General features: G+C 38.3%; 1 protein-coding gene across 2 annotated transcripts in view; it reads right to left on the minus strand.

Moving 5' to 3' along the window:
* Window positions 1–2,391: 2,391 nt before the first annotated feature.
* Window positions 2,392–23,506, minus strand: part of LOC149562755 (protein DETOXIFICATION 42-like) — a 112,544-nt gene continuing 91,429 nt past the window's right edge. For both annotated transcript variants that reach the window (XM_089826170.1, XM_089826168.1), the window contains 8 exons: window positions 12,363–12,459; window positions 12,073–12,173; window positions 8,602–8,765; window positions 7,989–8,060; window positions 3,487–3,603; window positions 3,302–3,397; window positions 3,101–3,222; window positions 2,392–2,940 (listed from right to left, as the gene is read on the minus strand). In XM_089826170.1, coding sequence (XP_089682296.1) covers window positions 2,889–2,940; window positions 3,101–3,222; window positions 3,302–3,397; window positions 3,487–3,603; window positions 7,989–8,060; window positions 8,602–8,765; window positions 12,073–12,173; window positions 12,363–12,459 — 821 coding nt within the window. In that variant the 3' untranslated portion in view covers window positions 2,392–2,888. The remainder of the gene's footprint in view (window positions 2,941–3,100; window positions 3,223–3,301; window positions 3,398–3,486; window positions 3,604–7,988; window positions 8,061–8,601; window positions 8,766–12,072; window positions 12,174–12,362; window positions 12,460–23,506) is intronic.

A 23,506-nucleotide genomic window follows, 5' to 3' on the forward strand; every position in this document is an offset into this window, starting at 1 on the left:
CTCCCGTGGCTCACATGGAGGAATATAATACCATAGAATAGGAAAGGTCAAATAAAGTCTGAGTCGTAGACCCTGATATATTTACATTGCAAAATGCTATGATCTTCTGTTCTTCAGTTTGATAATGAGCTCAGTTATTTTAGGCCAGAGGAAGTGAGAGGAAGTAGTAACCGAGTCTTTTAATTTTGAGCTTTTCAAAATCTTATATGGAAATTTCAAATCACTCCTTTTTTTGGACAACTTATTTGGCAAGTTCTTTTCTTATGATTGTCAAAAAAAAACCTTTTTATATTTGCCAAAAAACAAAGCTCATTTCTCATAATTAAGGTTTCAGGGCCACATCAGGATGCTTTATGAATTGTTGAAAGAGGCTGGCAAAGCGTATACACCCTCTCTTGAATAAAATGGCAAACATCACAAGTAATGGAATATTGATGGGACTTCTTTACCGAACAAATTTCCTTATGGTGTATAAATGGTAATTGTTGCAAGTAGGGGAAGGAACCCAGTAGTCACCCAAGCTAACTTCACGCACCTAGATCTCCTAATGTGTATGTTGAAATTTGCAATTTTTTTTGGTGAACCTCCGTAGGTGATTGAAGAGCTTAAAGCCAAGGTCTAGGCATTTCCACATTTATGTAGCTCTCTGTAGAGGCCATGGAGTGCGAAGCGGTAAAAAAGTGTCATTTTAAAACATTTACCCAATACCCGTTATGTTCACCCCCAATAGCTGCTCACCCAAAAAAAAGTACTTTTGGCACAAATGGACCAATCAGCAACCAAGAAAGCTAAAAAATGATCAACTAGTAGTACATGTGTGACCGGCTATTAGTACATGTGTTATCAACTATTAGTGCATGTGTTATCATTTTTGGGAGCTTTTTAAAAGCGGTAATTGGGGGGTATCCATATCGATCATTCCCCGGCTGCAACTGGGTCTCTTCCCCTTCTCCAAACTTCAGAAGCCTATTTTTCTTCTAAAGAAAAGCATAACCAAAGAGCATATTCAGAGGATGAATATTGTTGTGACTCTCCTTATTTAACACATTTACTCAAAATCAAGATTCTCTTGGCTTGAATTCAAGCCAAGGTCCCATGATTTCAATTCAGGCCAAGTTCAGCCCCCAAGTGTATCAAGGCTGGACAATTGCAGCGCTGAAGACAGCTACAAACTTGATATAACACATTTCAGGGATTCCTTGACGTTCATATTAAACACCATTTATTTATCAGTGCCTCTTCATTAACAAACATAAACCCTATTGATAACTGGGCTTGTAGTCTGAATTCAGTGCTCTAATCCCCATTACAATTTCCTGGGTTCCATTTATTTTAAGCCTAACCCTCTGGTGCTGTATACAAAGTGAATGTCGGAGGGGGTATGCTTGTCCATGAGTTTAATCTCAATTTTGTTGGACGGATCTAGGTAGAGATTCGAAACATATAGAAACACCTTCCAGCAGAAATCTCAGTCACTACCAATGTTTCTGTGGGAATGTGTCCCTGGAGGTCCAGGGGTCATCCTTGATGTCCAGGGGAGATAGGAACTTGGTGGGAGTGGACCGTTCTTTTAGAATTGGAAAACGCCTGACCCGTTTGGTGCATGACAAATAAAAATAAAAACACTTTGCGGGGAAATGCTAAGATCCTCTAAAAAATGTAAGAGAATTATCATTGCAAATTCAGCTCATTGTATTATATATTTTTTTTAAAATGCTGCTTTTACTTTGTTTAGATACTTAAATAGCCATCCAACACCTACACCTGCCATCCCCGAACTTTTTCCATCCTCATATCACCATACTCTCCTGTCCCAGAATTCCATAGAAACACTGGTCACTTCTTATTATTGGATGTTCCTAGAATAAATAAAAAATATCTACTCACTCCATTGCAAGTAAGTAAATTAAAATAAGTCTGAGAATTCGCTAATAAGCATGCAACATTCCCCCCAGAGATTGCAACATGATCGAGTGGACTAATTAGTGTAATGGATTAGAGTAAATCTGTAAAAGAGAACTCCTGCTTATTTAATTCAGTGGTTATGAGATTTGTAGTTCTCTCCTACTATTAGTTTCATGTGACCAAATGGTTGATTAAGAGAGAGCCTACTTTTTCTCTGTTTAAAGCTTGGAATCACAATATTGCTTCTTTCTGAGATTGTCAGGAAGACTGAAAAATGGTTTGGATCCGTATAATGTTGAACTTTTAACTACTGCAGCTGTTATAATCTTTAAAAGAATGCATAACATGATCACCCTCTTTTCCTAACTATACAGAACAAGTGCCACTAGTAGACTGAACTGGTTACTTTGAATTTTAAGAATGCATTACATAGTGAATTTCCATTATCAACTCAGGTTTAAAATGACATAATTTCAGAGAAAAATGTGAGGCTCGGAAAAATGCTCAATCTTTTTTATTCATATCAAAATCAGGAGGACGTGACCATATATATCATAGATAACTGCTCCAACTCCATGATTTTGCATACACTTCTGGCAATAGCCAAAATATACAAAATTTGTCTTTATCAGTTTATTCTTATCTACGTACCCTTATATCTGGTATTTTGAAACAGACAATGATTGAAAACCTCCATGGTTCTATGACACCCTTTTGTTTGTAGCTACACATGAATTAAAAAGGTGGCATAGACACAAATATTAGTACTGTACATATTGAAGGATACGAGATTCTTGAGAATCTGCTTGATAGAGACTCCAAATATCATTAAGTAAATCCTTCGTATAAGTGGGCCTCAAGTCTTCAGACTCAATCGACATTAAATCTTCAAGTCCTTCCTTATTATGTCAGCAAGGCAGCACAAATGAGTGAAGATCATCTGGCTAAGCAATCAAAAGTTTTCATCGATTTTACTTCAGCTTTCAATTTTCCCAATTTTTGAGAAACTTCCAAGGTCCAGTTGCAGTTCCTATCCTGCAAAATGGATGGAATGTCGAAGGTTCAATACCTAGCATTGTATTTATGAAGATGTTTGACATTCTCTAGTTGGTATATGAGTCAACCATGCTACCTGCTTTAAATAACAGTAATGATGGTGATCCTTAGCTAAAACAACAGAAAATAAAGGTCCTACCTCCAGAAACCGGCTGACATCCGCAACGTCATCAAGATTGTCAACCCAACCCATATGCCAACAAAGCCCCAAAGTGGAGACAATACCAATAAGCATAGAATTGTAAATATTGATACAGAAACCTGCAACAATTAAAAGTAAGAAACCAAAGATAGAAGATGCACTCTAAGAGAACCTTGATCATTTGACCAGAAATATCACCATTGTATATGCTGCATAAGCAAAGTCAGAAGCTCCAAAATTAATGCCATCAAAAACAAATGCCATAGAGTTGAGTGGTTGAGTTGCTGCAACAAACTGTATACATAGAATAATGGCATCAATACATATATACAGATTCACACCATTAAACAATAACTAATCCCAATTTGAAAAGAAATACTCACAGGAATCCCAATATAGATCATTTTTAAGACATCTATATCATTAGTGAACAATTTTGATAAAATATGCAAGCTCCCTCCAAGGACCACTGCCAGGAAAATTCCAAGAACCATCCCCATCTGTAACATAACAAATTTTGCAAATTGTTATACAGATTAGTCTATATACATAACTACAATCTTAATGGGTTCTGCTAAAGTTGAATACATCGTAGAGTGAAGGCATACAGTTATATATAAACACCTGATCTACGCGCGTGCACACACAACCCTATCTAATAGACTAATACACATATTGCAAGCCTCTGGATAAATAGAATTACATAAAAAATGCTTCACATATCACAGGAAGAATAATTTGTAAGGACATCACTGATCTCCACAAAGTTTGGGGCTGGATTGCAATGCAAGATAATTTGCAATAACATTTGGACCTGTAGACAAATAAGAAATCTGTATTCTGAATAGCTCAATGCTTATGTAAATATATGCAGAAAATAGAAGACAGAGAGAAAAGCCTAATTGATATAAATCTTATAGCTCCAAGATGAAAGAAAGCTTCTAAAAACGTTCTCCTATAGCCCAGTCATCTAGAGTATTACAAAAGTCTTGGGCATACCTAGGAATAAAATGCTAAAATAAATGTGAATGATTCTCAATGTAGACTTGCTGTACAATATTTAAATACCATGTTGTAAAGCTTAAACTTTGAAGAGAACTTGACCTTTGGAAAATGAATTATTTTCCCTGAAAAAATTCAAGGCTGGTTTGAAGCATTCCCACCATTGATCATCAGGCTTCTTAGGGACAAAATTTAAGTTTATCATTGATTGACTATCCCCTAGAGTAATTTCCTAATCACACAAGCTTCGATGACTTAAGGGACCAAGGTTTTGAGAATCAAAACCCGTTAATGCTTTCCATTCAAAGCCCCATATTAATAAATGGATCTTCAAAGGAACTTTGAAGGGAAGTGGCTTAAGAGTAAGTGAGGCCAACTCCAACTAAGAAAATGGATGAGACATGTTGGCGGATCAGAAATTCCAGAGCGCCTGCTCTCCAAACCTTATGAACCTGAAATAACTGGCAATCACACCGAACATATGTTCATCCAAGAACTAGCAGATGGGAAAGCTTAAAACTTAAGACATAAAGCTAACCTTGGGGCCATGCCTGTAAGAACTCATCCACATGGCAAGCAGGTGTAATGAAAGGAAAATATCAGAGAAAAGTAACTTAAGTCTCAAAATCCATCAGATCTCCACATAGATATCAGAGCTGTTAATTTTCAAGTAATCTGGCTTCTCGCAAAACCATACTTGCAAGCAAGTTGGCATGCAGACAAAAAATAAATGATTGCTCGAAATAAACAACCCTTTAAAGTGCTGTAACAACTGCTCCAGAGATGCTTACAAATTGCAATGGCGGATTAGTAGAATAGCTTGGATTTGGAGTACAAACAAGAAATAAATGTCTTCTGGAACGTCTTGGTACATCATCCACCACTAAATAGCTTAAACTTTTCAAATAGACATCACCTATAGAATGAGGATGAATTGTTGGTCTGCGCAGATCTAAAATGCCCGGAATCCACTCACAATTTTTATTAATTAAGCCTTGAGCATATTTGTTAAAAGGAGTATCTCTTTAGCATTACTCTGAAACTTTTGATACTTGGTAGGACCTTTAGCCTTCAGGGCTGAAATATAACTTAACTGAAAATGATTTGTGGCTTCTGTGAGTGCTTAGCATATTATTATGTGTGATTATTCAATCACATTATGGTGCTGAATTTCTTAACTCTTAAATTTAGCTAAGCTTATCTGATTTCAAGTTATCATGATGCTATGTTTTGTGCTATTTTGTTAACAATTTCATTCAGAATGGCTTTTACCCTTCTAACTTTAAGAGAATGACTTGTGGCTTCCATGAGTGCTTAACATAATATTGCATGTGATTGTTCAATATGGGCGATGATTTGTTACTTAAAATTGGAATAGTTGAGGAAGAATGACTAGTACTGACAAGAAATGAACAAGCGTTGCAGTAAAGGAGGGAAAGATAATGTTCCAATTTTTGCAATCCTTTGATACAGCTAAAGTTGCTTGAAACAAACGTGCAATTGTTGTAATGAAAAGATACGAAGGAGCCAAACATCGTAGTGCAATTGTGGAGACAAGAAATATTTGTAGCACCATGGGTGCTGTCTCAAATTGTGTTCATATTGATGATGGAACAAACTCTTAGAAAAAGTGCAAAGAATGGGGAAGGTATATGAATGAGAGGCTGCAGAAAATGCACATGGACTTTTGGAGAAGTTCGATGCAAGGTAGACTTGGATCCACAAGTGAACGAAAAACCTGAAATCATCTCACTGTCTCAAAATGTCTCTAGTCTGCTCATATGCTGGAAGAAACGAAAGAAGTAAATCGATCAAGTCGTTGAGCCCAAGCATAAGGTGGTATGCTGCAAGTAGATGGCAGCTAGAAAGGATAGTCCTACTACCCAATTCCTTTTCCAAGCTACACTTGCAAACACGTCATCCAGGAAGCCTGAAGTAGGGGCATTGCCCTTCTTTATATTTTTCTGGTTCACTTCTATTTTCTTTCTTTGCTAAACTCATGTTGGCGGCAGTTAAACAGTTTCTCATCTTGAGTCTCTGCTGGCGACATTTAGGGGTTGGAAAAAAAATAGAGAGATGAGAAACCCAGCAGAGCAGTTGTGGGGGAAGGAAAAGAAAGGGCATAAGTTGGGGATGGCAGCCCAATTGGAGAAGCATCAACCCTAGATGAAGGAAGATAAGGTGTGCTGATTTCTGCACAGATAAGTTGACCAGATTGACAGAGGAAGTGTGGGGTTCGATGCATTGGAGTACGAGTTGGTGTTGTCCAAAAAACAAACACTGGTTTCTCAGTCATAGAAATCAGAAAAAGGGCTGTAATGTGACATTGCAATAAGACTGTATTCAATGTTGCAATCATTTCTTTTTTTAGTACAGAATACAAAATTAGTATCTGATTTATTGAACTGTTCCGCTGCCTCATATAGTTGTATGTCTATTGCTCTGTTTTTTTCTGAAGTTTTTGTTATACTAACATAGTATTGTTGGGGTTACTAAGTTTCCGTCACCCTGAGGACAGAAGTACTCTGCAACTGCTGTTGTTTGGGCAGTTTGCCATCACTTAAGCGGAGAAATTAATATTATCATTTTATTAAAATAATTTATTTAAAAGTGATGAAATCATTATAAGAACAATATTGAAAGTTAATATACGAAGATAGACATTTACTAAAAACTTGTGACTAATATATAAGATATTCTAGGTAAAATGTGAATATCAAGAGAATAACTTTAAATTAAACAAATAGCTAGTTACGCTTAAATAGAATAACATGGATTATATAACAATATATTAGAAAGAAAAAAGTTATAGACAGAGATACTTGAAGTTAAAAAAAAAGATGAACAAGATGGAATACAAAAGTTGAAAATGAACTGAATATATCTAATACTACACGAAAATAAATAGGCCAATCAATATTTAGAATGAAAAACGAGGACTCTAGAACTAGATCAAACCCAGGAAGACTAGCTATGGCAAGAGGAATGAATAAAAACTGATGCTCAAGGAAGTGACAAATCTAAGAACTAGAAGAACTGAGATACTAGGAAGGGAACACGATCCCACTAGTAAGCTCCATTTTACAGAACCCTGAGTTGAGAAAAAAGTCTCTGGGATCTTTGGTTGATAGGATGAGGTTCTTCATGAAGCCTTTAGGATCTTTACTAATTTATGTTGTAATGGCCAAATTTAATATAGAATTGAAAAACCATTCAAAAAAATTTAAAGGCTAGATGACTAACGAACATAAGATTTTCAGGGTCCATGAGATGCAAATATTAAATGCACAGTTTTTTCCATAAGCGTATTTTTACTTTGGTTGGCTGAATGGCAATGTTGGTGCCCCTGAAATTGCATACAAAATATAGAAATATAGATTTCAAACTGCAAAACTGATCAACTAGTTCTAAACAGAACAGTGAATCACTAAGTGTTAGAATGCATATGGAATTTATAATTGCTGAAACTAATGAAAAATATGAATAAAAGATGACAAATTGTTTGGTGCCAGAATCAGCAGGAAATGTGCATCAATATGAGAAATTGTGCATTCTACTATACCAGAAAATATTAGGTTCTGTAGACCATGCCATTACACAGATAGGACTGTCAAAGTCAAAATGTTGAGCATGGTGTCAATGAAAGCAACATTCAACAATAAAGAAGCCCCTAAGGTGCCAAAACAGATTATTGGAACCATCAAAGAAACCAATTCTTGACAGCATGGTGAACTACTTGCTAAAAATATATAGCAAAATATTTTACAAACCATAAAAGGAACAAAAAGATATCATGTAACTTAACAGAGATATATGATTAACTAGAATTGCAGTGCTCTAAGAGGGAGGGGCATAGTTATAATTGACAAGAATATGAATCTACCTGCAATGTCCTTGCAGCAGTGCTCCTTGCTTTCTCAAAGTCACCTTTTGCAAAAGCACTTGCCAGGATAGCCTGAGAAAATAAACAAGAAAATAATTAGTACATAAAAATGCCTATTATTTAATTATGGAATCATTCTTGAGTACAAACCCTTTATATCATTCAAAACAACATTGGAAAGGTGCCTCTATTAGCATTTGTGATGTCAAATGTTGATAAAAGACTCAGCGTCCAACACAATGTCAAGCATTCCAAGAAGAACTAACATGCAGAAGCATAAGTGAACTCTATAGAATATACTCAAAAGTTTATAACTTGATTAGTTTCTTGGCGGAGTCGGACATTTCATACACTGTGATCAAGGATCTGAATGAAAAGGACTCAGTAATTCACTACTAAGCAATTTGGCACACTTCATTGGGTCCTTGCTTGTACAGGAAAGGGGTTTATCACTTCCAGTTTGAAAGACCAAGATGATCACTTCCATGATTTGAGAAACTACTATTAAAAGTTAAAATTGTTCATCCCCATACGATTCTTAGAAACATCTTATCTCCACTTGATGGGTGATTAGTTATTGTCATAATCACATGGCTAATTTGATTAATCAGACCTGTCCAGCAAGAGCTAATGCATCTGCAAGAAGAGAAGTTGCCATCCAAATCTGCATGCAAATCTGAAATGCTGCCATTGAAACTGGTCCTTGCCGTGCAGCCATGGAGGCTGCCAAAGTCAAACAAAATGTTGCAGCAGTAACTCTTCCAAGGAGTAGAAGACCTGTGCAGAAATAAGGCATAGCGTCAAGAAGTGATATTTGAAAGCTAAAATAACAAATCCTTGCAAAGCAATAGATGCCACCACAGTCATTGTACATTTAAGGAAGCCAAATATGAAACTATATGTATTGTCAGAGATGGTAGAATATGCCTCAGGCCCTCGAGCACCATATGCAATATAAATTGGGTTGTAAGAATTCATTTTAAGGAATAAAACCTTCAATACTTGATGGCAAGTGGCCTTAAAAGATATTGTTCCAACACAAGACTAATGATTATGTTAAATCAAGCTAAAAATATATCTTGCCATAAAACATGTCTTCCATTGTTAGTGCAAGTAAGGAACTATACTAATGTGATTGTAACAAATAATTAACTGCCAAGAAAGAGAAACTCTTATACATATAAATTCATTTTCAAAAAGAAAGCATGAAGTTCTTGCAGATCCTGTATCCATCAAATATAGAAAAAGGGAAGGATGGTAATGTATCTCACTTGAGTGGGCTGGTGGTAATATGTGGATGTAACTATAATGTTTTATATGATTCTACCATCGTTGTATGATCAGGCATCAAGTGCCAATGAGCTTGTGTTTATTTTAAAAGGAGTTTCAAGTTTCAACTACAAGTGCAGAGAGCTAAGTTGATGAGGAAGTGCCATCGCATCTCTCTTAAAACTTGTTTTGAGGATTTCTTAATAGAAAAATGTTATATAAATTTTATATTTAAAAGTGTTGGAATTTTAAGCATGAGCTCATAATGCAGCGGTAGCCGTGAGCCCTTGTGATAGGGAGGTTCAATGTTCGAATCATAGGAATTGCACTCAAGCTAGAGGGTTTATGTTGGGCATGGGAGTTGGAAGGAATCATTATTCAGAATAAGTACATGGTTTGAATCTCACAGAAATAGCACTCTGTGTTAACTGGAGTAAGATGAGGACGTGAGTCGGAACGATTCGTCATTCAGCATAACAGTCAGAGGAGTCAGAAGGAATCGCTGACCAGGAAGTGCATTGTGCCATATAGTCGTAGATGAAGATGAAGATGAAGATAATGGTGTTAATGTCGATCCACCTGTCAGACCCTTGCTGGGCTAGGAGTGCTTGAGGACCTTGTGCCAGACCCATGTTGGGTGTGTCTTTTGCGCCCCTCAGGCTGGGTGTCCCTCCTGGGCTTCTGTGCTCACAGGTCTGGGGTGTTGGTTGTAAGGGATGAGGTCCTCCAGATTTGTGGCATTACTGTCTCATAATTCCAGTCAAAAGCAATTACCGATAAGAAAAAGAAGTGTTGGAATTTTAAGATGTACAGTTCATTGATGTTTAGATATTACTCTGGCAGGTATTACAAACCAGATTTCAACTTTGAATTTTATCCACAGAAAACTCCAAGAATCAAGAATCAACTAACTCGACTAGATTTCACTGTACTGCAAACCTGCAATGAGTATTGACTTTCAATCCATCATAGCTAGTGACCATTCAAGAACTATTTGCATGGAACAGCACAAGGATGTGTGTGATTGTATCTTCTGAACATGAATTTTATCTTAGTCGGAGCTTCCCATCAAAAAGTGGTTATCAAGGATTTTTAATTAGCAAGGCCAATATTATGAGGTTTACAAGTTGGCAGTGAAAGCACGAGATAGGGTTTGAATCTAGTAATAAATTTCAAATCTTTGAATACAAAGTAGCTAGATCATTAACTCTCGGTATCACCTTAGTGAGGAATATAAAATAGTGACTAAATTGTTTAAATTGCCCAAAACAATTCGACATATGGTGGTTCCATGAGCTATGAGTTTTTGCATAGCTTCGTGTGAATGTAAAAGAATGGAAATTGCATATGGCCTTGTGACCAATATCAGAAGCTGCAATCAATTATAGCAGTAATGTCCTAAGACACAGAAGACGACTTGCAGACTGCATTTCAATCATCACTCAATGAAGGAATCTGCACCCCCATTCGCACTGTCATTTTGAGGACAGAGGGATAGTTTGAGGACATCCCCTTGCCATCCCCCCTGGATCAAACTTCCCAGATAATGGCCGAAACGTCACTAAACTGCATGAGGACACCAAGTGGTCCACAAGACGGCTGGGGTCATCTGAAAGACAGCCAAGCATCCCTCACAAAGTACTATAACATCAAAACCTTGTAAATTCATTTTTTTCATTTTCTCACATCTAACACCTTTTGCAGCTTATCATTGCTGCCCCTCAAACCCATTAGGGTCTCTGATTCCAAACCCCTATTATGGATCTGAGGATTAATTTTATTGTTGTTTTACTTTTAACATCTATACTGCTGCTACACTATTTTATTGAAGCTTATTATGCTGTTATACCACTGCTATCATAATTATTCATATATTGATATTGACTTTATCAATTATTGACATCTCTCTCTCTCTCTCTCTCTCTCATGTATATTTTGAATGGCCCTTTGACTGCCACCTCAAAACGTATAACATCATACCCCCATTCCCATCCGTGTCCCTGAAACACAGTGGAACATAGGATATTATACTTGAAACATGGACTCAAATTCAAGCCATATATAGTGCAATCCATTTTGATTATTGTACTATGTACAAAATAGTCACTTCAGATCTAAGGAGTTATATTATCTTTACAGCTAGAACATAATAATGAACTAAGATAAAAGCATAAATCTCAAAAATATTCTCATAGGCATACGTTGTTCATCAAATCATAAGCTACAAATCATTTGTTTCAAAAACTCTACAACTAAACATATCTTTTCCTGATTTCTTTGATATGATTAAATCACAATTTTTTGAAATCTTCTCTTTTTTTATCTCATTTATTCCAGAGAACAATCTTTGCCACTATAGACTAACTTTATAGGTGGCTACAGGACTGCCTTGGTAACTCTCAAAAGTGTTAGATTTAGATCTAGCATAATAATTTCTGAAGTTCTGAATGTTGGAATGCACACTTGTCTTCTTTTAAAACTCTTTAAAGCAGCCGACTCCGATTAAAAATATCCAAAAAGGCAAAAACAGATGAATGGGAATATCTTTTAAGTTTATAATATAATCAACAATCACGAAAACAGCATGTTGCTAAAGTTTTAATGAAGAAGTGTAAATTGAACAAGATCAACTGTACTCAAGGTCACAATCAAATAGCATCTTACCATTTTTTTAAAACCGACCAAATTGCAGGTCAGAGATTTTAGGTGGCAAAAGCACAACTCGCTTGTACAGCATGTTACTAAAGTTCTAATGAAGAAGTGTAAATTGAACAAGATCAACTGTACTGAAGGTCACAATCAAATAGCATCTTACCATTTTTTAAAAACCGATCAAATTGCAGGTCAGAGATTTTAGGTGGCAAAAGCACAACTCGCTTGTTCAAACTCCATAAAAGAATAAAAGCAATAAGATACCTACAGTTCAGAGGATAATTATTAATAACAAATCCGTTAGTTTACAATCAACACAAACTTATTATGCACACAAGATCCTAGAATGTTTTTTTAACAGATGATAGTAATGGTCTATGATGAAATTTCAATGACATTTATTTCTGCATTAATTCTTAATCAAATTTGAGCACAGACAAACGTTTCACTCACTGAGATACAACATGAGCAATAGCCGCACCGGTAACTCCAAGTGAAAGAAGAAATATAAGAATTGGATCCAAAACAATGTTAGATATATCACCTGCAACTGAAAATATGGATCTGTGCATCAGAACATAAAATAGAGAATTCAAATACAAATCAAATAAACAAATGATGGAAACAGAGAAATAAAGCACAAGGACATAAAATTACTTTCTGACTTCCTAACTAGACATTAGCAGTTAATATGGATTTTGCAGACCAGCACATATGATAGACAACCTTCTTAATCTTTGATTCTGGTATTGTTTATATTTCTGTTTTGAAAACATAGTATCACAAGCATCTCTCCTTAGGGACCTCTGAAATTCTTTGTGTTAATATAAAACCATGATTTCATAGTTATTGATTGATATTGTTCAGTCACCTCATTTTCAGTTTTGAATTCTAAATACAACTGAGATTCTGCTCCCTATGGCATTAACAAATATTGGCATAATCTTTTTAAATATGCTTTCATATTTTGACATTTATAGATTATTTTCTCAATATGTTTTTAGAATATTCATCATGAATCAGATGATAGGCTGATAGCATCCATTTTTTAATAATAAATTTGACATCTTCCCAGCTTCATTTGCCATATTCCAATATTGCGATCACTTCAGCAAGTATTGTTCATTGCAAATCTATCTCTAATTAAGATAAATATCCAAGAGGCATAACTTCAAATTAAGAATCATGTCAGACTTCAGCAAAAACATATATTATTCATTTCCACTGCTAACAATGAAAATATGTAAAAAAAACCCACTATAAGTTCAACTTCAGTTTTGAACCATAATGAGGGTGTGCTCAAGTGAAAGCATTTCAATATCAAAGTGTACTCGAAAAAGGAGGTATCTATGCATTAATGTTATTAAATAGCTCTGTGCTACTTCCCAAGCCTTTTTACATAAAAGATTTAAGAACATTTTCACAGGAAACAAGTGTTAATGTTGTTCTCTCCAGATGTATTCATTAGGGTTGGGGAATATTTCTGAGTTCCCACAGAATGATGAAGGATAGCTAAGAAGAAAAATCCAATCAACCCTTTGCTTGCAAGGCATGGGTCTGCCACTCTCTGTGGCATTGACGCCTATTGGCATATTTTTTTAAATGGATCCATCTTTATTTAGTTAGTTATTTTGTATGTTACCCAGGATCACATCTTTGAGTTTCTTTTACCATCCCCTGGGGACATTTCAGGGATGCCTCACAAATATCCCCAATCCATTCCATATTTTTCAAAATTTATCCTAGCTATCCCAAGAATGTTCCCAAGATGCGAGATGCTGATGGAATGGCCAAAAATCCTTGTGACGGCTGAGAACATCTTAGATGTCTCTTGATCATCCTAAGGACAAATGATCGTCGCCACAGATATTCAACTTTCTTTTTAAGTCCAAAATGTAAAAAATATTCTTTAATTTTTAAAAAAATTATAGCCAAGCTGGAGGAAAAAGGATTATTTTGAACAAAGTTTGAAAAAGCAGCTAGAGAAATCAGTGTTGTGAGCAATGAAGAGTGAAATAGCAAGACAAGGGGAAGAGGTGAGTAATTCTTCCATTTGTTTCTTTTCTTCAAAGTTTGAAGAAGAAATGTATGGTTTTTTTTTCCCATTTTCAATTTGTACTTGCATAATTGTTTCAGAAAAAAATGAGTAGTGGTGGTAAGCGTAGTGTACTGAGATGAAAGAAAGATGTGAAGTTTCAACCTTATTTGGAGATTCATCAAGGTGTGTGTTGTCAGCAAAAGCTTAATTAAAGCCGACGGGATTAGTTAGTCCGAAAGGTTGCGTGACGGTTGAGTCACCCCTTCGGAAGGTATATGTACATCATCCTATGTTGGACTTGGAGGGGGTATCAATAATAATCATTGTAATGGGAATTGCATATCGGCTTATATGAATAAAGTATCTTGTTCTCTGTTACATTCTAGTCTCTTAATGCGATAAACATCTGTTTACCTTGTACAATAAACATTTGGCATCGTTGCCAGTCGAACCTAGTACAAAGAGGTGTTATGAATATTAATGCCGAATTTGCTCAATAAGGATAGGAATAAAATAAAAGACAAGGATGAGATATGCACAGCACCAAAAGCATTAATCATCACACAACAGCCGGAGCGAAGGCAGAAATTTCAACAGCTCCCAATGGGCATCGAAGTGGTAAAGGAGCACAGACCGAGGGAGTGCATTCACCTAGTAGACCGAGGAGTGTTGAGGACTTGATTGAGGGAACACAACAAAGATTGAATTTGGTAGAAGAGACAAGGGAGGAGTTCCTAAACTTGTCTGCACCGAGGGTAGAGAATCCGGACAGAAGGGAAGGAACCCACACAACTCAAAGTGCCGAAGGGGCACGAGCGTGGAGTGAACTCTTCATTCATGATACACCAGATGAATGGATACAAGTTGAGAATCGAACAACTTTGCTTGTAGAAAACCTCATCACACCATAGAGTAATGCGGTTGTTTGTAGTAGTTGTGCAGAACAACGCGGGTGCTGAGAACAACATCGGTGCTCAGAACAGTGCGGGTGCACAATGTAATGGGCACCCCTGGATGTCCCAAAAACTAAACCAAATTGCTGAAAGGAATTATGTCAAACACTTTGCATTCAACTTCTTAAAACCCCTTATAACTCCGGAAATCAAGCATTTATTTGTTTGTTGTGTTTCGTGCATGGAATTGGTATCATACAACATAAACAAGAAAGAAACTACAATAATATGCAAAGTGGAAATGAACTGCTGCTAATAAAATGTTATTTTCAGAATTCATAAAACCAAATACATGGCAGATTTATCAACTCACTAATTACTTCAGAAATATTGTCATAATACTCCAGCCCATGCTTACGAACTTGCTGCTACAATACTTTGTCCTCCAATCAGTCCACTACCTTCATAATACCATTCCCTCCAAGCGGCATAAGCGTCGGACAAGTAGTGAAGAAGATATGAGCAAAATATCAAATCTGCCTGTAGCTGGAAATGGAACTAAACTGTCTGATAATGAAGCCAATAAGAAAGAATTCCAAAGGCCAAACCCCAAGGGAATGACGTCTAGAATGTTACAAGAGAGGATAGACGTCCTCAAATGCCAAGAACAAAGCTGCAACTCACACACTAATTTCTTCTCATATTCAACCTGTCTAATGAAGCCACAAATGCTTCCTTTTATTCTATTCCCACGGGTCCGCTCAACTCATATGGGCAATGTGGGATAAAAGATGTGTAATATAAAACATATATTAAAATACCCCTTATGTCTCCCTTGGGTACACATCATAATAAAATAAATATTAAAGTAACACTTTAATATTTTACAATTAAATTAGACGTTACTTTAATAAAACTTCAGGCATTAAAATGTATTAGCAATCGGACTCCGAATAATGTGAGTGATAGCTCATCGGAAAGCTCTCACCGAGGAGTATCGAATCCAATCACCAAAATTGACCTACACTGTGTCCTGCCAACTTACTAAAGATAGTATGCCTGAAACTGAGTAAATCAACTTCGTTTTGGCCCAAACTGGAAATGACTAGGCCAAAACACTCCAAGATCCCATTAAACCCTTCGTTAGCCCTCGGGACCATGTAGAACAAAGCTAACGCACACACACTTGGTCAACTGCTAAAATGGGGACATTACAGTCCGCCCCCCTTGAAATTGCTTGTCCTCAAGCAATCTCAGTCCAGCCTGCTGAATAACTTGCTCACTCGCCCATGTAGAATCTTCCTCCGACAGGTCTTTCCATCTGACCAAATACTCCTTCACTATCCTGTTTCTAAGCTTCCTCTCTCTGGTATCCAGAATAGCCTCAGGTACTAACACAAGCTTCCCCTCCTCATCCAAAGGGGATAAATCTGCAGAAGGCACTACACTCTGACCAATGGCTTTCTTAAGCCTAGACACATGAAACACATTGTGCACTCGATTGCCCTCTGGAAGCTCAAGCTCATAGGCGACTTTGCCCACTTTGCGAATCACCCTGTAGGGACCATAAAATCTAGGTTTCAACTTTTCAGCTCCGCTCTTCTTGAGCGATGACTGTCTATATGGTTGTAGCCTCAAGTAAACCATATCCCCTACCTCGAAGCTACGCTCTATTCGGTGCTAATCAGCATACAATTTCTGTTGATTCTAGGCCTATTATATATTCTCTTTGAGCACTTTCAGGATGTCCTGACTATCCTGCAATAAGTTTTTGGCTTTGGGCACTCTACTATCCCCCAAAACTAAATCCATGAAGTTAGGTGCTTCATAACCATAGAGTGCCATGAAAGGAGTCATCTTGATGGACATATGATAAGTGGTGTTATAACAATACTCTCCCATATGCAACCATCTGATCCAAGCCTTTTTTTGTGTAGTTACATAGTTCCTCAAATATCCTTCCGCCCATTTATTCACAATCTCTGTTTGCGGATGATAACTAGTGCTAGGTGTAAGATCTGTACCACACAACCTAAACAACTCTTGCCAAAAAACACTCATAAACTTACTATCCCGGTCGCTGACAATGAATCTGGGCAGCCCATGTAACCTGAATATCTCTTTAAAGAAAAGATCTGCCACCTGTGCTGCTGTGTAAGTGGACGGAATAGCAAAGAAGTGAGCAAACTTCGTCAAGCGGTCCACCACTACATAGATGCAATCCCTTCCCTGCACTCGTGGTAAACCACTGATGAAGTCCATCGAAATACTTTCCCATTTCCTATCAGGAATGGGCAAGGGCTGTAATAAACCTGCAGGAAATGTGTGCTCTCCCTTATTCTGTTGACAAACCACACACTCCCTGACATACCTCTAAACATCATCCTTGAGCCCTTTCCATGAAAACCGCTCTCGGATCTGCCTGTAGGTCTTGAAGACCCCCGGATGTCCAGCTGTGGGTGCATCATGAAATGCCTTCAGTATCGCTTCTCTCAAATGTGATGACGGAATCAAATAAACCCTATCTTGAACTCTGATCAATCCATCTATCACCTCATAGCGATCATCCTGTATGGTACCTGAAATCAATCCAGAAGCCCAAGCATCTCCGACATACTCTGCTATAATCCGATCTCTCCAATCTCCTGAAATCTCTACCAGAGCACATAAGTGAGGTCTCCGAGATAAGGCATCAGCCACCACATTTTTCTTACCTTTGACAAACTCTATGTCAAAGTCATAAGCTTGCAATTTAGTCACCCATTTTTGTTGCCGGTCATTAAGATCACGCTGGCTCATGAAGTATTTAATACTGTTGTGATCAGCCTTGATCACAAAACGTCCACCTACCAAATATGATCGAAATTTGGCCAATGCATGCATTATGGCCAACATCTTCCGGTCATAGACAGAATAACTTTTCTCAACTCCTCGGAGCTTCCTACTCTCGAATGCAATGGGATGCTTCTCCTGCATCAATACTGCTCCAATCCCATCACCTGATGCATCACAATGAAGCTCAAAAGACTTCGTGAAATCCAGTAGAGCTAGAACTGGACATGAAGACATTACCTGCTTGAAATGCTCAAAACACCTCTGTGCTGCCCCTGTCCACACGAAGGCTCCTTTCCTGGTAAGATCTGTCAAGGGTGTAGCAATCTGTGAGAATCCCTTAACAAACCTCCTATAAAAACCACATAAACCAAAGAATCCCTTAAGTTGTGTAAGGTTTGTCGGAGTAGGCCACTCTACAATAGCTCTAATCTTTTCGGGATCAACCCGAACGCCATCTGCACTAATGATATGCCCCAGGTAAAGGAGCTCAGTCATGCCAAACTCACATTTAGATTCCTTGGCATACAATGACTCTCTCTCCAGAATAGATAACACCTCCTCCAGATGATGTAAGTGCTCCTCCCAGGTCTTACTGAAGACCAAGATGTCATCAAAGAAGATCAAGACAAATCTCCTCAGCTACTTCCTGAATACCTGGTTCATACAACTTTGAAATGTAGCAGGTGCATTGGTTAGACCAAATGGCATAACCATGAACTCAAAGTGGCCATAGTGACATCAGAAGGCTGTTTTCTCAATGTCCTTTGCTCTCATCCTGATCTGATGCTATCCGGATCGCAAATCAATTTTGGTGAAGAAGCATGCCCCATGCAACTCATCAATGAGCTCATCAATCCTAGGAATGGGATACCTGTTTTTAATTGTTTTCTTATTCAGTGCCCTGTAATCAATGCACATGCGCATCGTCCCATCCTTCTTCTTTACCAATACTACTACTGAAGCAAAGGGGCTCTTACTGGGCCTGATATGCCCCATCTCCAACAAATCCTTAATCGCCTTCTCTATCTCATCCTTGTGTTTCTTAGGATGATGATAGGGGGTAATCATAACTGGTTTGGCTCCCTCCTCGAGCTCAATAACATGTTCCATCCCTCTGTCAGGAGGAACCCCATGAGGAATATCGCTAAATACTTTAGCGTGTCTATCAAGTATCTTCTGGACATCTAGTGGATGACTCTTTTCTTGTGGCTCTGGTGAAGTTGGCATAATGTGGCACTCTGCCGCCCACTCTATGTCATCATGACGAAAAAGTCTCTGCATTCTCCTCAAAGACACTACTCTGCAACCTCCATCTGAAAGCCCTCTAAGTACCACAGTTCTGCCCTCATGCTGGAATCTCATCTCCAATTTCACTAGATTGAGTGTGAACTCAACTAGTGAAGCCATCCATGTCATGCCGAGGATGACATCATAATCTCCTTTGTCCACAACATAGAACTCATCCTCCAACTCGTAGCCATCTCCAAACCTGATGCGAAGATTAGATATCTTCCGAGTGCATAATAACTTATCACCGTTAGCCACCATGACTCTAAACCCATCATGCTCCTCTGTCTGTAACCCTCTCCTGGCTACCAACTGTGCATCTATGAAGTTATGTGTAGCCCCAGTGTCAATAAGAGATATCACTTTCTGCCCCTGGATAGTACCCCTGACCTTAAATGTGATTGCCTTTTGGGCCCCTGTCAAGCGTGCCAACGATCTATCATCCTTAGGAATGTTGCTCTCCTCTATAGTGTTACCCTCATCTGAATCGGAGTGTTGATCCTCCCCTTTTGACTCTGACTCTTCTGCTGAAAAATACTCCATTTGATTTGCCTTAGCCTTGAGAGAACATTTATGAGATAAGTCCCAAGGCTCTCTACAATGGAAGCACAGCTTTTTCTTTCGAAGTTCATTCAAGGTTTCATTGTCTAGTCCTTTTGATCCTTCTTTGGGTTTGCTATACTCTTTCTGAAACGATCTTTTGTCTTTGTCCTTGCGGTAGGAAGAATCTGTTGAATGGTTTTTTCCTTTGTATACCGAAGGGGCTAAATCTCGTGCCTTTTTAGTTGCTTCAGCTAACGTGAGTGGATCATGTCCTTTCACCCAACCTCGTAATGGATCAGCAAGACCATCACAAAATAACACCACCAATCTCCTAGGAGAGATATCAGTAACAAGTACAGACAAGCGCTGAAACTCGGCAATGTAAGCATCCACAGAACCTGACTGTTTTAACTGTGCTAGCTCCTTGAAATGTAACTCGGGATCCTTAGTGTCAAATCTCTCAATCAATGTTTCGATGAATTCCTCATAGGATGTAATCTGATTATGCCCCAAAGTCACCATGCCATGATGCCACCATTCATGTGCAACGCCATCCAAGTGCATAGCCACATACTTGATAGCCTCCTCCTCAGGCATAGGATTTAGCTGCAAGTATGTATCTACCTTCTACACCCAAGCTCGTGCAGTCATCTTCCCTGAAGCATCATAATAAGGTAAAGAAAGTTTTCCAACTTTCTTCCTCAGCTCAAAGTTTTGATTCCTCCCTCCTGCTTTAGGCATGTGTCTCATCCTCAAGTCCATATAATCTCTAAGAGAAATATCCGCCTGAAACTCTGGTCGACTAGCCTCCCAGTCCCTCCTGAACTGATCCTATAACTCGGTAATCTGCAGTTCGTTTACTGGTTGAACCGGATCTCTGGGTGGGAAAGTGGGTAGAAGAGGTCTCGAGCTCGCAGTCCGTGTTGGGCGTGCAACGTGTCTAAAGTTATCAGCCTCATTCCTATTGTTGCCGTGTCCATTATTACCATTAATGTTATTCTCAGGACCATTGTTGTTGCCTTGGCCTTCATGGTTATTGTTTCCCCCGTTGTTATTGTTTCCCTCATTGTTATTGTTTCTGTTGTTGGCATCACCTAGATTAATATTGACACCCATCTGTCTAGCCATGAGCTGCAACATCATGTCCATTCGCCTATTCTGCTCCTGCTACATACGCTGCCCCTGCTCTAATGTATCCAGTAACTGTCGGAACAGTACCTCCTCCTGATCTGGACCAGCATTTCTGCCTCCGCCTAATCCTGTATTCCTGTCATCTCGATCACCCATATTATTGTCCTGATCACAGAATATCTCCTCTGTGTCTGTATGGTTGGATTCAATGTCCCCCTGCACGGATGTACTAGACTGTTTGCTTTGCAAGTCTGAAATCCTATTTTGTCTTGCTCTGGTATCGCGAAAATTATAAGACCCCTGTCGCATGCTCAAACATAAATGCTTAGCTTGTGTTTTTTTATTTATTTCTGATTTTAGTGTTTTGACATTTCGTCAAGCACTTTTTCCCTCTATCCGGCTGTTCCAAATTCCCTATAAGACCTCCACAGGATGGCAGGACTTATAGCTCTGATACCACTGTAATGGGCACCCTTGGATGTCCCAAAAACTAAACCAAATTGCTGAAAGGAATTATGTCAAACAGTTTGCATTCAACTTCTTAAAACCCCGTATAACTCCGAAAATCAAACGTTTATTTGTTTGTTGTGTTTCGTGCATGGAATTGGTATCATACAACATAAACAAGAAAGAAACTACAATAATATGCAAAGTGGAAATGAACTGCTGCTAATAAAATGTTATTTTCAGAATTCATAAAACCAAATACATGGCAGATTTATCAACTCACTAATTACTTCAGAAATATTGTCATAATACTCCAGCCCATGCTTACGAACTTGCTACTACAATACTTTGTCCTCCAATCAATCCACTACCTTCATAATACCATTCCCTCCAAGCGGCATAAGCGTCGAACAAGTAGTGAAGAAGATATGAGCAAAATATCAAATCTGCCTGTAGCCGGAAATGCAACTAAACTGCCTGATAATGAAGCCAATAAGAAAGAATTCCAAAGGCCAAACCCCAAGGGAATGACGTCTAGAATGTTACAAGAGAGGATAGACGTCCTCAAATGCCAAGAACAAAGCTGCAACTCACACACCAATTTCTTCTCATATTCAACCTGTCTAATGAAGCCACAAATGCTTCCTTTTATTCTATTCCCACGGGTCCACTCAACTCATATGGGCAATGTGGGATAAAAGATGTGTAATATAAAACATATATTAAAATACCCCTTATGTCTCCCTTGGGTACACATCACCATAAAATAAATATTAAAGTAACACTTTAATATTTTACAATTAAATTAGACGTTACTTTAATAAAACTTCAGGCATTAAAATGTATTAGCAATCGGACTCCGAATAATGCGAGTGATAGCTCATCGGAAAGCTCTCACCGAGGAGTATCGAATCCAATCACCAAAATTGACCTGCACTGTGTCCTGCCAACTTACTAAAAATAGTAAGTATGCCTAAAACTGAGTAAATCAACTTCGTTTTGGCCCAAACTGGAAATAACTAGGCCAAAACACTCCAAGATCCCATTAAACCCTTTGTTAGCCCTCGGGACCATGTAGAACAAGGCTAACGCACACACACTTGGTCAACTGCTAAAATGGGGACATTACACACAACAAGTACCACAAATACAGAAGAAATTAACAATGGCATAACCAAAGGAAAAATTGCCGAAATTTAATGGTGATAGGACTGCCGATCCAGTCAGACATTGTAAAACATGTGAAACAATCTAGACTGTGAACGATGCAACGAATCAGGATGATTGGGTCCGACAATTTTTGGCTACCCTGCAAGGTGTAGCAATCAATTGGTTTTCAAACACCGATCCAAAGAAGTTAACTACATGGTTGGACGTCAAGAAAGAATTCGTAGCAGAGTTCCGACTACTTTGGGATGATAATGAGATAGTAACAGAAATATACAATACCAAATAGGGCAAGAATGAAACAGTCTGCGTATACGCGGGGACACTGAAGGAGCTGGTAGGAAAAATGGAAAGCCAACAAGCAGACGGATTGAAGAAAAGGTGGTTCGTCGAAGGGTTACAACCAACATTGGGGAAAAAGATGAAAATTGTACCTCCAACATCATACGATGATGCATATAACCGTGCCATGGACTTAGAAAGTGAACGAAAAATGGACAAAAAGAAGAAAGACAGATCGTCAGACTCAGAAGATTCATCCTCCGAAAGCAGCAGAGACGAGGAATCAAGTAAAAAGGTTTGGGCACTATAGAAGGACATATGATGAAAGAGTTTAAAAACATGAAAAAGAATCCTGGCCAAGCGAGAGAAGGGGAACTATGGTGTACTGATTGCAAGGAGGAGGGCCACACAAAGGGCTCCTATCCTAAGACCAATTTTGCAATATCTGTCAAACTATGGGATATTCCACTAAGGAATGCCCGTTCAATATGAAAACGAAGGGACACCAACAAGTATTACTAACACAAGAAGTGTCCACCTTGGGAGCAGGAACGAATACAAACAATGACGCAACAACCTCAAGAGAGTACCAAAACAGTAACCCACACGGACGTAGCGGCAGCAACAATAATAATAACAATAACGAGCGTTGTAGCTGGATACAGTACGATCCGAGTGGAGAGACAATGATACAATGTCATGCATGCAACCTCTGGGCCACTTTGCCAGAAACTGTACTACGAAGGGAACATCGCAACTATTGTGCAGATGGTGTGGTCCTAGAGACCATGAGGATTCAAAATACCCTAAACCTAGAGTAAACCTGTTAACCATAGAAACATGCGATGAGGAAACACTAGCAATCACTCTTGCATAAGCAATAACATATCCAGATCTAGAAGAGGAAAAGAAAAGGATGCAACACGCACGAGTAGAAATAGAAAAAGAGATGGAGGCTGAAAAACTGCAAACAA

The sequence above is a fragment of the Cupressus sempervirens genome, chromosome 4 (assembly GCF_028749045.1).
Source record: "Cupressus sempervirens isolate cs-2001-9-10 chromosome 4, ASM2874904v1, whole genome shotgun sequence".
Lineage (NCBI taxonomy): Eukaryota > Viridiplantae > Streptophyta > Pinopsida > Cupressales > Cupressaceae > Cupressus > Cupressus sempervirens.